The sequence below is a fragment of the Nelusetta ayraudi genome, unplaced genomic scaffold (genome assembly GCF_046127955.1).
Source record: "Nelusetta ayraudi isolate G7.1 ecotype Tasmania unplaced genomic scaffold, CSIRO-AGI_Nayr_v1 ptg000134l, whole genome shotgun sequence".
NCBI lineage: Eukaryota > Metazoa > Chordata > Actinopteri > Tetraodontiformes > Monacanthidae > Nelusetta > Nelusetta ayraudi.
Genome location: NW_027466184.1, coordinates 47,692 through 60,000, shown reverse-complemented (window position 1 = coordinate 60,000; position 12,309 = coordinate 47,692). Strand labels below are relative to the sequence as shown.

The following is a 12,309-nucleotide window of genomic DNA, read 5'->3' as shown; positions in this document are numbered from 1 at the left end:
CGCCTCGCGGCGGCGGAACTCCAGTGGAGCTGCTCAGCTGCCGCGCGAAGAGCCGAGGAAATAATTTACGGCGCGTGTCTGAGTCGCTCTAATTCCAGACGGCGCCGGCCTGCTGTCGGCTGCCGTCCGACGCCTCCGAGGGGACGCGAGAGTGGCGGCGTGCACCTGCTGCATCAGGTCGACGGGGCCTGTCGTCAAGTCGTCAACTTCCACTCGCACCTGTGCGCGTCCAGAAGTTCCCAGCCTGCCGGCCGCTGGACGTCGTTGTGCGGCACTCGCTTGCCGAGCTCCTCCTCCGTCCTTGCCGTGCCGGGCCCAGTCCCTACAGAGCCTTGTCAGGTCCCCGCAGGGTCCATCAGGCCTGGTGTGCATTATGCCCGTGCCGTCCCGTCTCGCCCCTCCGTCCAACACACACACACACAAACCAGAAACACGTCCCACAGCTATTGCGCAGCCTGGTTGTTGTGCAATTGTCCAATATGTGTGAACGCATGCAAAGGATTGAAATTACGTAGGGCTGTCCCGATCCGATATTGATATCGGATATCGGTCTGATATCAGCCAAAAAAGGAAGATCGGATTATATCAGACGTCATCTTAAGTCTCTGATATTAACACTCCGATAGAAAGCAGTCCATTCTACTCCGACGCTTCCGCCCTATGCAAATAGGTGACTGTGGTTCATACTCCAACACAGCGGTAGGTGGCGGTAATACACCTGGTGCGCTCGCCAAAGAAGAGTGCTCGGCTCCAGCATGTAGAGCTCACGTGACCTCAACAGTAACAGTCTATGTGCTCGAGGAAGAAATAATGTCGGCCGTGTGGCAGTACTTTTAGAATAAATAATGAAAGTATGTTTCATTTGTAGCATGCTGATATCGGATTGATATCGGTATCGGACGATATTCAGGCGTTGAAATATCGGTATCGTATCGGAATTGAAAATATTGTATCGGGACAGGCCTAAAACTACGTCTCTCAAGGGACGTCGCTGCTGCCAGCGTGGGCGAGTAATCTATTACGGAGTAATCCTCTACTGTGATTAATACTACTTTTTTATTAACACAGTAATGTAGCGGGATTACTCTGGCAAAACTGGTATTGATATCATAATTACTTTATCAAGTAACGATTCCATTACTTTTCTGAAATATTTTGCAAGCTAAAAATGTCTCATTACTTTGCACAAAATGTCTGAAATTCAGAAAAACAACCGAAAACAGTGTCGCAGATGGACGATGCAGCCGCGCATGCAACACCATTGATATGGATATGCGACGACGCACCAAAACAAGCACGGCGGCGGCAAAAAGAGAAGAAACAGCGATTGCGTTTGTAGCTGGAAATGCAAACATTATTTTGAGTTGAATTAATCTCGTCTCAATGAAAGAATATTGTGATTTGTTGTCTCAACTGCTACTTTATCTTTTTTAACTAAAGTAATTCGTAATTAGTAATCGATCACTTATGAAACAAAGTAGTTAAAGGAGTAATTAGATTACTTTTTAAGGAGTAATCAGTCATCAGTAGTTGGATTACTTTTATGGAGTGATCCCAACAACACTGGCTGCTGCAGTGCGTATAGAAACATACAAGCAAGATATAAAGACATGAGTACAACCAAAAAAGAGGAGAAAACAAGAACCATGAGTTCAAAAGTGCATCAATGAGTGAGTTTAACCTCAGCATTAACCCTCGAGAACAGGCAGAGATGCTCTGTGCAAGGTTACAGCTGAGCAGCGAGTTTCCACTCGTGTAGTTCCCCGAGTGCATCAAGTGATGCACAGTGATGTAAAGTGAACAACATGACTCAAAAACACAAGGCAATTGAATTGAAAGAGGCTTGTAACTGTAGCGCCGTAATGGAGCTGCTTTAATAGATAACCTGACTGCAACAAGAAGCTTTGTTCCGTGGCCGTGACGGCGTTAAGGTTTAACTTCATCAGAGGCAGTCAGAGTCGGTGGGAGAGCAGCAGGTTGGCTGGTTCCAGTCCCTGAAGGGAGGAAGGGTGGTGGTGGTGGTGGTGGGGGATGGGGGGGGGGTAAATAATCGCAGGTGGACGAAGATGACGGGAAGAGGAGTCCTGAGTGTGTGGGTGTGTGTGTGTGTGTGTGTGTGTGTGTGTGTGTGTGTGTGTGCGTGTGTCAACGCCGCCGGACTTTGGCAGCAGATGTGATTAAGAAGAGCAGCAGGTGCAGAATCGTAGTTGTGTTGTCGTAAATCGTCTCCCCAAGCTTCCTCAAAGCTGCAGCTCCCCTCTGAAACACTGGCACACACACACTGGCACACACACACACACACACACACACACACACACACACACACACACACAGACACAGACACACACATCAGAAAACATCAGACGGAAGCGCGTGCGTGACCTTCACGCTCCGGTTTTGACCTTCACACGTGTTGAAGCGTCTGCTGACGGAGTTGCAAGTCCTTCTGTTGGGTCAGTAAAAGTCTTTTTCACAATAATAATAATAATAATAATAATAATGATAATAATAATAATAATAATAATAATAATAATAATAATAATAATAGTAATAATACCACTTCCAAGATCTGAAAGCCAAACATGGAATAATTAAAAAGTTTAAAATTGAAATCTTCGAGTCAAAGTCATCAAAGTGTATTTAAAATAATGTTTTATTCATTTCCCCCATTTTCTTTTAAATTATATTAATTTCTTAATCCTCTCCATATTGTTTTATTTTTTATTTTTTTTATTTCATTATATTATTTCTTTTCTTTTCTTTAGCGTACATATAAACTCTGGTCCTGCTTCACTAAATGTTCCGCTCGCCTTTCACGCAAGGCATCGTGGGAGCTCGGAACACGGTGGACATGATGCTGTGTCTCTTTTCCTCATTTTTTTTGTCTCTTTTTCTTTTTGATCATTCATGTTCGGATTGTGTCGTTGCGTCAGCGGCATGGAAACCAAACCGGGGATCTGAGATTTTTTAAATATGCGCGGCGCCTCCTGTTCCTCTGAATCATTCAGCGGCTTCCCGCCAACACGAGTCCGTCTGACGACACGGCAGACCTGCGAATCTGCGTCCCGACGTGGGGGAGGAGGAAGGGGAGCGGGAGAGGGGGAGAGGGGGAGGTGGAAGGGGAGGGGGAGGGGGGAGAAGAAGGAGGAAGAGGAGAGGAGGCGGAGGATGAGGAGGATGAGAAGGTGGGGGTGGGAACACGTGAATATAATGTATCTGGTTCGGGCTCAGCTCCTCCTGCCTGCTGATTGGCTGCTGCTGCTGCTGCTGCTGCTGCTGGTGTGTGTGTGTGTGTGTGTGTGTGTGTGTGTGTGTGTGTGTGTGTGGATCTTGGCGCATCTTGGAGCCCTCTCTGATTCACACAGCACACCTGTAATCCACAGCAGCAGGAGTCCTTTCTCCTCCCCCCTGCCCCCATCAGCCCCTCCTTCCCCTCTTGTCTCACTTTTCTCCCAGATGTGATGAGGAGTGCGATGCACTCTGGTCCGTGGAGTGCATCGCAGCGCACCGACACACAATGGTTGTGTGTCCGGGGTCCAGAAGGTTTGAGGATTAGAGGCTGCAGATTAAGTTGGCGGATTATAAAAAGTGCCCGGTCACCGTCGGCCGTCTTTGCCTCCGACTCTTTCCTCTCAAGACTCCACCACTGATGTTTTTTGTTTTTTTTTATTTCAGTTGGGTTTTTTTTTTGGTGTTTCTTGCCCCAAATTTGTGTCGTCTTCTGGGATTTCTCTCTGCTTTTCTCAGCGGCAAAAACTGCGGCCTCGTACCCGCGACCATCCGCCTTTCAGACACCGATGGTCCCGCCCCAAAACGGTGTCGCTGTTTGTCAACTTTCCCACGTGACCTCATTCTCTACTCAATATACTCTCTGCTGATCGAAGTCGACCTCCAGCCAAACACTGCCCCCCGGTGGCTCTAGTGGGTCGAGCTGTACGACGGCTAACATTTGTTGGCATAGCCGAGTTCACTGAGGGGAAGCGAAGCTCCAGTCCAGCAATCTGGGTTTTCAAACTCGCACCTCGTCACCACCGGTCCCGCCTACATCCACCAAACCCCCACCTTGGGGTGGGGTGGGGGGAACAAGCGCTAACGTCGGGAGCCCGCTATGGCTGTCGCGCTACACTAACGTGTCGGCAAAGTTACGTGGCGGGGGGGCGTGGGGGGGTGGGGAGGGGGGTTATGACAGCCTTCACGCGGGCCGCACAGAGACACGCAGCGGGCCGGATGTGGCCCGCGGGCCGTAGTTTGGGGATCCCTGATTTAACAAAAAACGGAAAGAATAAACTGTGTTTCCGATAACAGACAAATTAGTTCTCTACCCGAGCGGAAGAGCTTCCTATTGGTTGAAGGGCATCAGCGCGCTGTTGCTCCACCTCTTTCTCCTCCCATTGCCTCTGATTGGCTCGGTCATAATAAATAATAAATAAAAGAATAAATAAAAAAAATAAGTAAATGCATACATCTTTTTTTCTCGTTGTTTCCAGGTGAAGATCCTCCCTGCTCCAGAAGCTCCGCCCCCTCTGCTCCCAGCCTCCGTCCATCCGTCCATCCATCCATCCGTCCATCGTGTGCAGCTCACACCAGCATGTCTTTATGTTTCCCTGCGGCACCAGCAGAAGAATGATGGAAGTGAAAGAGCGCCGCCCCTACTGCTCGCTCTCCAAGAGCCGCAAGGACAAGGAGGGACCGTACGCTGGTGAGGCGCCGCTGACTCTCCACCACCGCCGCAGAAAGTTTCCCAATTGAAACAGAAAGATTTGCCATCTTTGGCGTCAGATGTTTGTTTTTTTTTTAATAAATGATTGAATCTTAAAACGCGTCGAAAAACTTGTCAGAATTTGTTGGCGAAAGAGAAAGAAATGTTCCATGAGATGGAAGAGCTCTAGTCCTCATTACGCCCTCTAGTGCTGCAAGGGTAGAAGGACATTTTGTTAACTCCAAATTTTAAGAGACATATTTCATTTTTCCTTTTTTTGTTGTTTATTTGCAAACCCTAACCATAACCACAACAATATTTTAGAGTTGATTTCATAGCGTCTCCAGAGATTTAGCACGACATATTCCGCCAAGTTGCATCTTATCCGGTGTAACATGCGACGCGGTGGCTGCATCCTGATTGGTCGATGACGCTGAGCGCGAGTCCGCCCCCTCTGCAGGCTCGTCGGGGGACAGCGAGGACTGTGTGATCGGCTCGCAGGGCCTCTGTGTCCCCACTCAGAAGTCCTACTCGTCCAGCGAGACCCTGAAGGCCTTCGACCATCACCAGGACCAGACCAGGTGGGGAACCACTTCCTGTTCCAGCCGCTGCAGCGACTCTGTCTACACATACTTTCACCTCGAGGGGAGCGGGAGGACGGGGGAGGGGGAGGGGGAGGGGGAGGTAAAGGGGGAGGAGTCTCAGGGGAGCCTAGGACGAAGATACGGGAGAAGAAACTCTCTCAGAAGCCTTTAATCCTCCTCTTCTCCCTTGAATAAATTAGAACAAGTGGAGTGCATCGGCGCCAAAACACACTCCAGTTTATGATCTTTTAATGAAAAGCATTGTGGCCCACGACTTCAGCGGAAAAAAGGTCAAATTTGAGCTTTTAATCGTTTCGGGAAAATGTATGATTTTGTGCGAGGTGAACGTGCTGGCGGTCAGTGTCGTTCCTGGAAATAAGGAATAAAAGCCAGGAAGAGGCAGTTGATGCCTGAAGGGTATTTTGACAGCAGTTCAGCTCGTAAAAATTAATTTTTATCACATACAAATTTTCGCAAACATTTTTGACGTACAAATTTTCCAGATTTGTCCGAAAAATTTGCCGTCATGTGTGTTGAGTCAAATTGTGGTGCTTGTTCAGTGTGTGTGTGTGTGTGTGTGTGTGTGTGTGTGTGTGTAACTTGAACCAGTCTCCACCCCCCTGATGTGACCTTTGACCTCCTACCAGGCTACTTTACGGGACCACCAAGGGGCGGAAGGACATGGTGCACCACGAGCCGGACGACTACAGCCGCCACGGTGAGACACACACACACACACACACACACACACACACAGGAACACAGAGATAAATAAGATGATCCCGCCCTCTGCCCCCATTGGCTGACCAGTTGCTCAACCTACTTCCTGTTTTGCGTCATCTTGGTTTTTTTGTTTGTTTTTTTTTCCCCCACAAATCTCAAAGCACTGTCCCTATACAGCACGTGAGCCATTAAAAATAATGCAACATTTAAATATCTCAACAAAAAAAACAAATGGCAGGTTGTTTAAATGGGGCCTCTAAAACTCAACAAAGTTGTGCGTCAGATTGAACCCGCTGTTGCGCAGCTTCCAGTTAACGCGGCGTCAATACGTGAAGAACGAAAAAATAAAATCATAATTACACGACGGTCTTATCGCCTTGCTTTTCACCGCTGGCCTAATTGGAGTTCATTTAAAATTAATAAAACTTTTAATTGAACGCCAGCTGTCGTTATCTCTGCCCGTGACGTTAATTACGGGAGCTTTAATAATTCCTCTTCTGGCTGCTGGATGATGATGGAAGATGAAGCCGCGCAAAGCGACTGGTGGCGGATCATCTGTCTGGGCTCATCTTCATATTTCAGAGGCTCCGCGGCGGAGCGGCACCTCCTGACTTTTGTCCTCCATGGCCTCAAACTGTCGTGCAGACGCTGGTCAGAACATTGTTTTCAAGCAAGTGAATCTGCCATTAATACTGATTTGATTTCTGTCACTAAATATAATCAAAACTCTTTTCTGTACATATAAACAAAATGATAAATATGAAAGTAATGCATTTGATGTGTCCACAAGTTTTGCATATGATAAATAAACATTGTCTTTTACAAAAATGAAATTTAATAAATAAGTAAGTCTTAAACTTTTTATTAAAGAAACTTCATAAAAGCTACTTTTGGGACTATACCTAATCTAATTCTGCTGCTAATGTGGGCAGTCTTCCCAGAATTGCTGAATTAAAGTTGCTGTTACAAGATTTTGTCCTTACATTTTGTAATAATAGTCATTGTGAGAATAAGACTATTAACTTCTTGAGATCCTCACTTTTTAAGATATTGTGTTTTTTTTTTAGTTTGGACAGATGTGTTCAGAAAACTGTTATTCTTACCTCATTTACAAAATTCGACCACAGAATGTGGAAACAAAACAGCCGGGGCTCAGTCCCGAATAAAGAAAGCATTATTATTATTATTATTATTGTTATTATTATTATTATTATTATTATTATTATTATAACACCGGAAAACCTCAAAATGTTAAAATGTTTCCGTAAATTCCTAAGATTTTTAAATACAGAAAATATTTTCAAGTTATTTAGATTTAGATTTATGATATAATTGATTTGTCTGTTAACAATTTGTCACAAACAAAGCTTTCTCTTTTATATATTTAAATATTTTTTAATGCTACCTACTGCCCTTTCCTTTGTTTGCTTTGTTGTTTTGTGCAGTTGCTTTTTTCATTCAAAAACAATTCAACAGAAATGAACTTGGTGTAGATAACAAAACTAGCTAATTAAGCACAAGATCAATGTGACATGGTCAGATGGTTTTGGCGCCACCTGAAGGCGACGCCTCTTTGGGCGTGTCCACTGCAGGTCAACACTTCAGCCTGCGGCAGCTGGGGATCTGCGAGCCGCCGCCGCCCCGCCGCGGCCTGGCCTTCTGCTCCGACGTTGGCCTCCCCCACCGCGGCTTCTCGGTGGGCGCGGCGCCGGACGTGGACGCCGACGGCCAGGCCGTCATGTCGCCGGAGCGAGCCATGCGGCTGTGGGGGCGAGGGGGCGTGGCCAAGTCCTCGGGGAGGAGCTCGTGCCTGTCGAGCCGCTCCAACTCGGTGCTGACGCTCACCGACACGGAGCACGAGAACAAGTCGGACAGCGACAACGGTAGGACCACCATACAAGTTTGTTTTTATGTTATTTTATTTTATTTTATTTTATTTTTTTATTAATTTTTCTACTTTTCCCAAATTAAGCTTAAATTTTTTTTTCTAGCAAAATGAGTAAGGAAACAGTGAGCAAAATGAAAAAAAGACACAAATTAATTTGGGTTTTTAGCAGAATTTCTTTTCTTTTGAATTTTATCCAACAAATTTTTTACCAATTTCTGAAAACTTTGTTGCTAGAAATGGTAAAAAAAACAAAAACTGTCCCTGTACATTTGCGCTGGTTGTGTTGTGTTGTGTTGTGTTGGTGCACTCTGTTGTGTTTTATTTATTTATTTATTTTTGGTGAAATTTCTCTCCTAATTGCTGCGCACGCTGAGCCACGTGAAGAGATACGGACAGAAAAAAAAACAACTTTGCAGTGACACGTGAACGTGATTTACGTCCATATTTATGTTGGTTGGGAGTTGCTGCGGTTGCCGTCGGAGTTTGGGGCCCGGAGGGGGCGTGGGTGGGGTGGGGAAGTGGCGGGGTGCAGGGTGGGAGTGAGACACAACAGAAAATCTTGCTAATTAATTGAATTAATGATCAGAGTTGAGCTGCGCTAGTTTGCTCTTTATTGTTGCTTTTTTTTTTTTCTCAGGGTCAGCAGGGGAAAAAAAACACATTCTAATTTGGCTTGTGAATGTTCTTTTTTGCTTGCTTGTGTTTGCATTTTCTGCCTTTGTGTGTGTGTGTGTGTGTGTGTGTGTGGTAAAGCCTTTCATTATCCCCGAGGTAATTTTCCTAAACAGGTGTGAATTCCACACTTAATAAAGGACACGCTCAGAACGCAGGGGGGGAGAAAAAAAAATCCTGTGTTTTCATTAAGGCGGACGAGTTGCGCACAACGCAGTGGGCTTTTCATCCAGACGAGGGTGTCGTGTTGTAATTAACGTCGGGTGGAAAGTGCTGAGTGGCCGCGTTGCCTTTGATAATGGTTTTATTAAATGGCATTGTGCGTGTGCGCGCGCGTGTGTGTGCGTGTGGTTGCGTTTCCTCTCCGGAGGAAACACTTCCTGTCGGCGGCTGTCAGAGTTGAGTTTTCCGGGCTAATTGCCTCAGATGGAACGCAGCTGTGAGTGCGAGCGACACGTCCGCCGCTGATTCCCGCTTTTACACTTTTTTTTTTCCCTCCTTCTGTGATATTTGTCTTTGTCGGAATTGTTATTAATATTAGCACCCTGTAAAAAAAAAAAAGTGAAATTCATTCGGAGGTTGAGCGACAGCTCTCGGCTTTTCCACGCGGGAATGCAGAAGTTCAAGATTTATTTTTTTTCCTGAATTTTTTTAGTTTCAATGCTGAATTGTCTCTTGACTGCAACATTTATTTGTCTCAATAACTTCAACCATCTTCTTTTGATCCCGCAACACTAAAACCTTCACAATTTTATTTACTTTTATTTGAACTCTGACCGACTTCAGCAGCGCCCTCAGTGGACACCGTGGCTCATTACACACTGGTACAGTGGTCTGATGCACTTGTTTTGAGTGTTTCTGGTTATGTTGCTGAAATAATCAGTAACACTCTTGCATCAATTAGAACAATGTCAGAAACTTTTGGGGAGCTTGGCCAAAAAAACTTAATTTTACTGCATAGCAGGACATCTGCTCTGCCTCTCCTCAGTAACTCAAACCATGTTGGTGTGTGTGCACTTGGTCTGGAACTCTTGCATCACTGGAGACAACAGTTGTTCTGGCTCGAAGAAGGAACAAAAGGGGGAGAAAAGTTTACTGGCAGCCTTTTGTTTGTGACTTTTTGTGGTGATAGATTAGCCCAACTCAGAAACCTGAAACCTGCCGAGTGTTGCTGGATGAGTCCTTGGAGTGGGGCTCCACTCTGAGTACCAGCAGGTACTGACCCAGACTGGACTCTGCAAGTGACGCAGACATTTTGTTTCTCGTCTTGTTCATTTCCAAACATCCATTTTACAAACTGACGACGCAACGGCTTGGCCTAGTTTGAAATTGTCAATTATCAACTGAATTCAAACATTTCTTCTTCTTCTTCTTCTTCTTCTTCTTCTTCTTCTTCTTCCCCTCTGCTGATTATCCGGTTTCTGCGGTCGAGATGCCACTGCCGCCGCCGATCCTCTCCCTCAAACGCTGATTCTGCACCGGTCTGTTTGTGTGCACTGACTCGGCGCGACGTGTGCGATTTCATCCGTGGCTTTTGTGAGCAGAGATCAGACGGTCAAGGCTGTCGAGGAGGGGAAAAGGGGGAGAGGGACCTCGCTGCGTTATTTGTCCTCCTGAGAGGAAATATTAGACCCCAGACGTCTGGCAGGGTCCCCTGGTGGACACACACACACACGCGCGCGCACGCACACACACACTGGCAGTCGTAAACACCTTTGTGGTGTGCCTGGACCCCTGGGTGTCCGGCTGTCGCCTGCCTGGTTACCTGATATTTGTGTTTTCAACCACAATATAATAAGATCCATTAACCTGGACCCCTGAATGAATCCTGAATGAGTCCTGAGTGAGTCCTGAACGGGTCATGAATTAGTCCTGAACGAGTTTTGAATGATTCCTGAATGAGTCCTGTTTGAGTTCTGATTGAAACCTGAATATTCCTGAATGTGTTTTGAACGAGTTCTGAACGAGTCCTGATTGAATCCTGAATGAGTCCTGAACAAGTCCTGAATGGCTCATGCATTAGTCCTGTACGAGTTCTGAATGAGTCCTGAATGAGTTCTGAACGAGTTCTAAATGAGTCCGAGCTTCTGAGAAAAACAAGTACTCAGAATCACTCTGAACTCTTTGTCTCTGCCCTGCGTCACCCTAAATTGAAAAAAAAAAAAATAATGGAGCCGAGTTTAGGCGGCAGCACTCGAGAGCACTTTGATGGAACACATCACGTCCACCAGAGCCGCCGCCGTCCTCGTTAGCGGCTCCACGCAATGAGCTTCGTCGGCGAGGATGGAGGCGTTCAGGAACTTCCTCTCTCTGCGTGAAAACCTTTGTCAGGGTCAACGAGCTGTTGAGTCTTCCGGTTCTGAAAAAAATTCATTATAAAAAAAAAAGAGTCACATGTAACTCTGTTAAGTAAAACATAAAAACAGTGGATCATCAGAGATTTTTATGCAATTCAGTTAAAGGCAACGCTAGGAAATGCGTCTTGGTGTTGTGGAAATATTGGAAGTACCTGTTTGAGATCGATGGCAGAGGGCGCCGTGAGTGCCAGTGCTCTTGATCCGAGGTAGCGTATGACTTTCTTAGCTTTAATAGCGTAAAAAGAGTTTAATTTCAGGGTGCTGAGATTAAAAAAAAAAAAAAAAATGATGCGCGAAGTAGACGGCGGGGGGGTAAAAAAAAAAAAAAAAGAATTAAATAAATAAACAGTGTCTAGTCTCTGCTAACCAGATTACTTTTCTATGTGTCAACAAAACACTTAATCCACTTGGTCTCCCTAAGCTGCTTAACACTATAACCTTAGCTGTTAGACACACACACACACACACACACACACACACACGGGGAGAGAGATCGCGGTGCTCAGTGTGTTTTGTGCAGCACTTATCCGTTGTGTTTCATGTAAAATCGACCGTGAACTCTCAGGTTCTCCGAGGCCTCGCAAGATTTTTCCCGTCGTGCTTCCACAGAGTTGAACCTTCAGCGCGTCGCAGTTTAGCCTCTTCTTTTTTTTTTTTTGGTCAAGTTTTTAAAGTCTGTGTGTGTTTGTGTGGCTGATTCGAGCGTTTTTTTCCTTCCAAACTTCATATCAGCGGGTTCAAGTCGAGGCGACGACCGGACGGCTCTGGTTTCAGGATAGAATAAAGGTAAAAGTTTTCCGACTTCCAATCGCGGGGAGCCGCTGAACGGTTCCGATTGGAGTTTCGTGTCTTGTATCTGGTTGATCCGGTCTAGACGATCTCACCTGATGTATAAAAACGGCCACCGCTGCCTCCCACCTCCGCCGTCCGTCACACTCTAAGCAAAGCTGCCGGTGCCACCTGGCAGCCGCAGACCTACACTGCAGCAAAACCGCCAGCGGGGGGAGGGGGGGGGGGGGCGCGGTGGCCGTGGCAGCCCCCAACAGGGCAGCAACAGATGGAGACAGTCAGGGACGTCGCACAAATAATGATGGATGGACCTGCTGGTGTCGCCGCTCTTCCCTCTGCTCCGGTTCTGTCAGCTGAATGACACCAGGGGGCGCCGTGCCGCACCACGCTGCGAGGAGCTGCCACGACTCACTGCCACAGATTTTTCGTTCCCACGTGTTTTGCCAGTGGAAACTGTGTAGTGTCGTAAAGTATCGACACGGAGGTGATATATCAGTATGGGAGCAATACTTCTGTTGCAGTTTCTCTTCCAGGCGTTCGGTAAAATGACTCCAACTTTGTACGTAGTTGAAACGTAAACGGCGTATTTTATTTTTC

General features: G+C 46.4%; 1 protein-coding gene across 1 annotated transcript in view; it reads left to right on the top strand.

The window, feature by feature from the left end:
* The window catches only part of LOC142904908 (teneurin-3-like), a 38,782-nt gene extending 27,244 nt beyond the window's left edge, over positions 1 to 11,538 (top strand). The window contains exons 3-7 of the mRNA XM_076051305.1: positions 4,488 to 4,699; positions 5,160 to 5,280; positions 5,931 to 6,001; positions 7,599 to 7,889; positions 11,489 to 11,538. Of these exons, the coding sequence (XP_075907420.1) occupies positions 4,597 to 4,699; positions 5,160 to 5,280; positions 5,931 to 6,001; positions 7,599 to 7,889; positions 11,489 to 11,538 (636 nt within the window). The 5' untranslated portion in view covers positions 4,488 to 4,596. The remainder of the gene's footprint in view (positions 1 to 4,487; positions 4,700 to 5,159; positions 5,281 to 5,930; positions 6,002 to 7,598; positions 7,890 to 11,488) is intronic.
* The last annotated feature ends 771 nt before the right edge of the window (positions 11,539 to 12,309 follow it).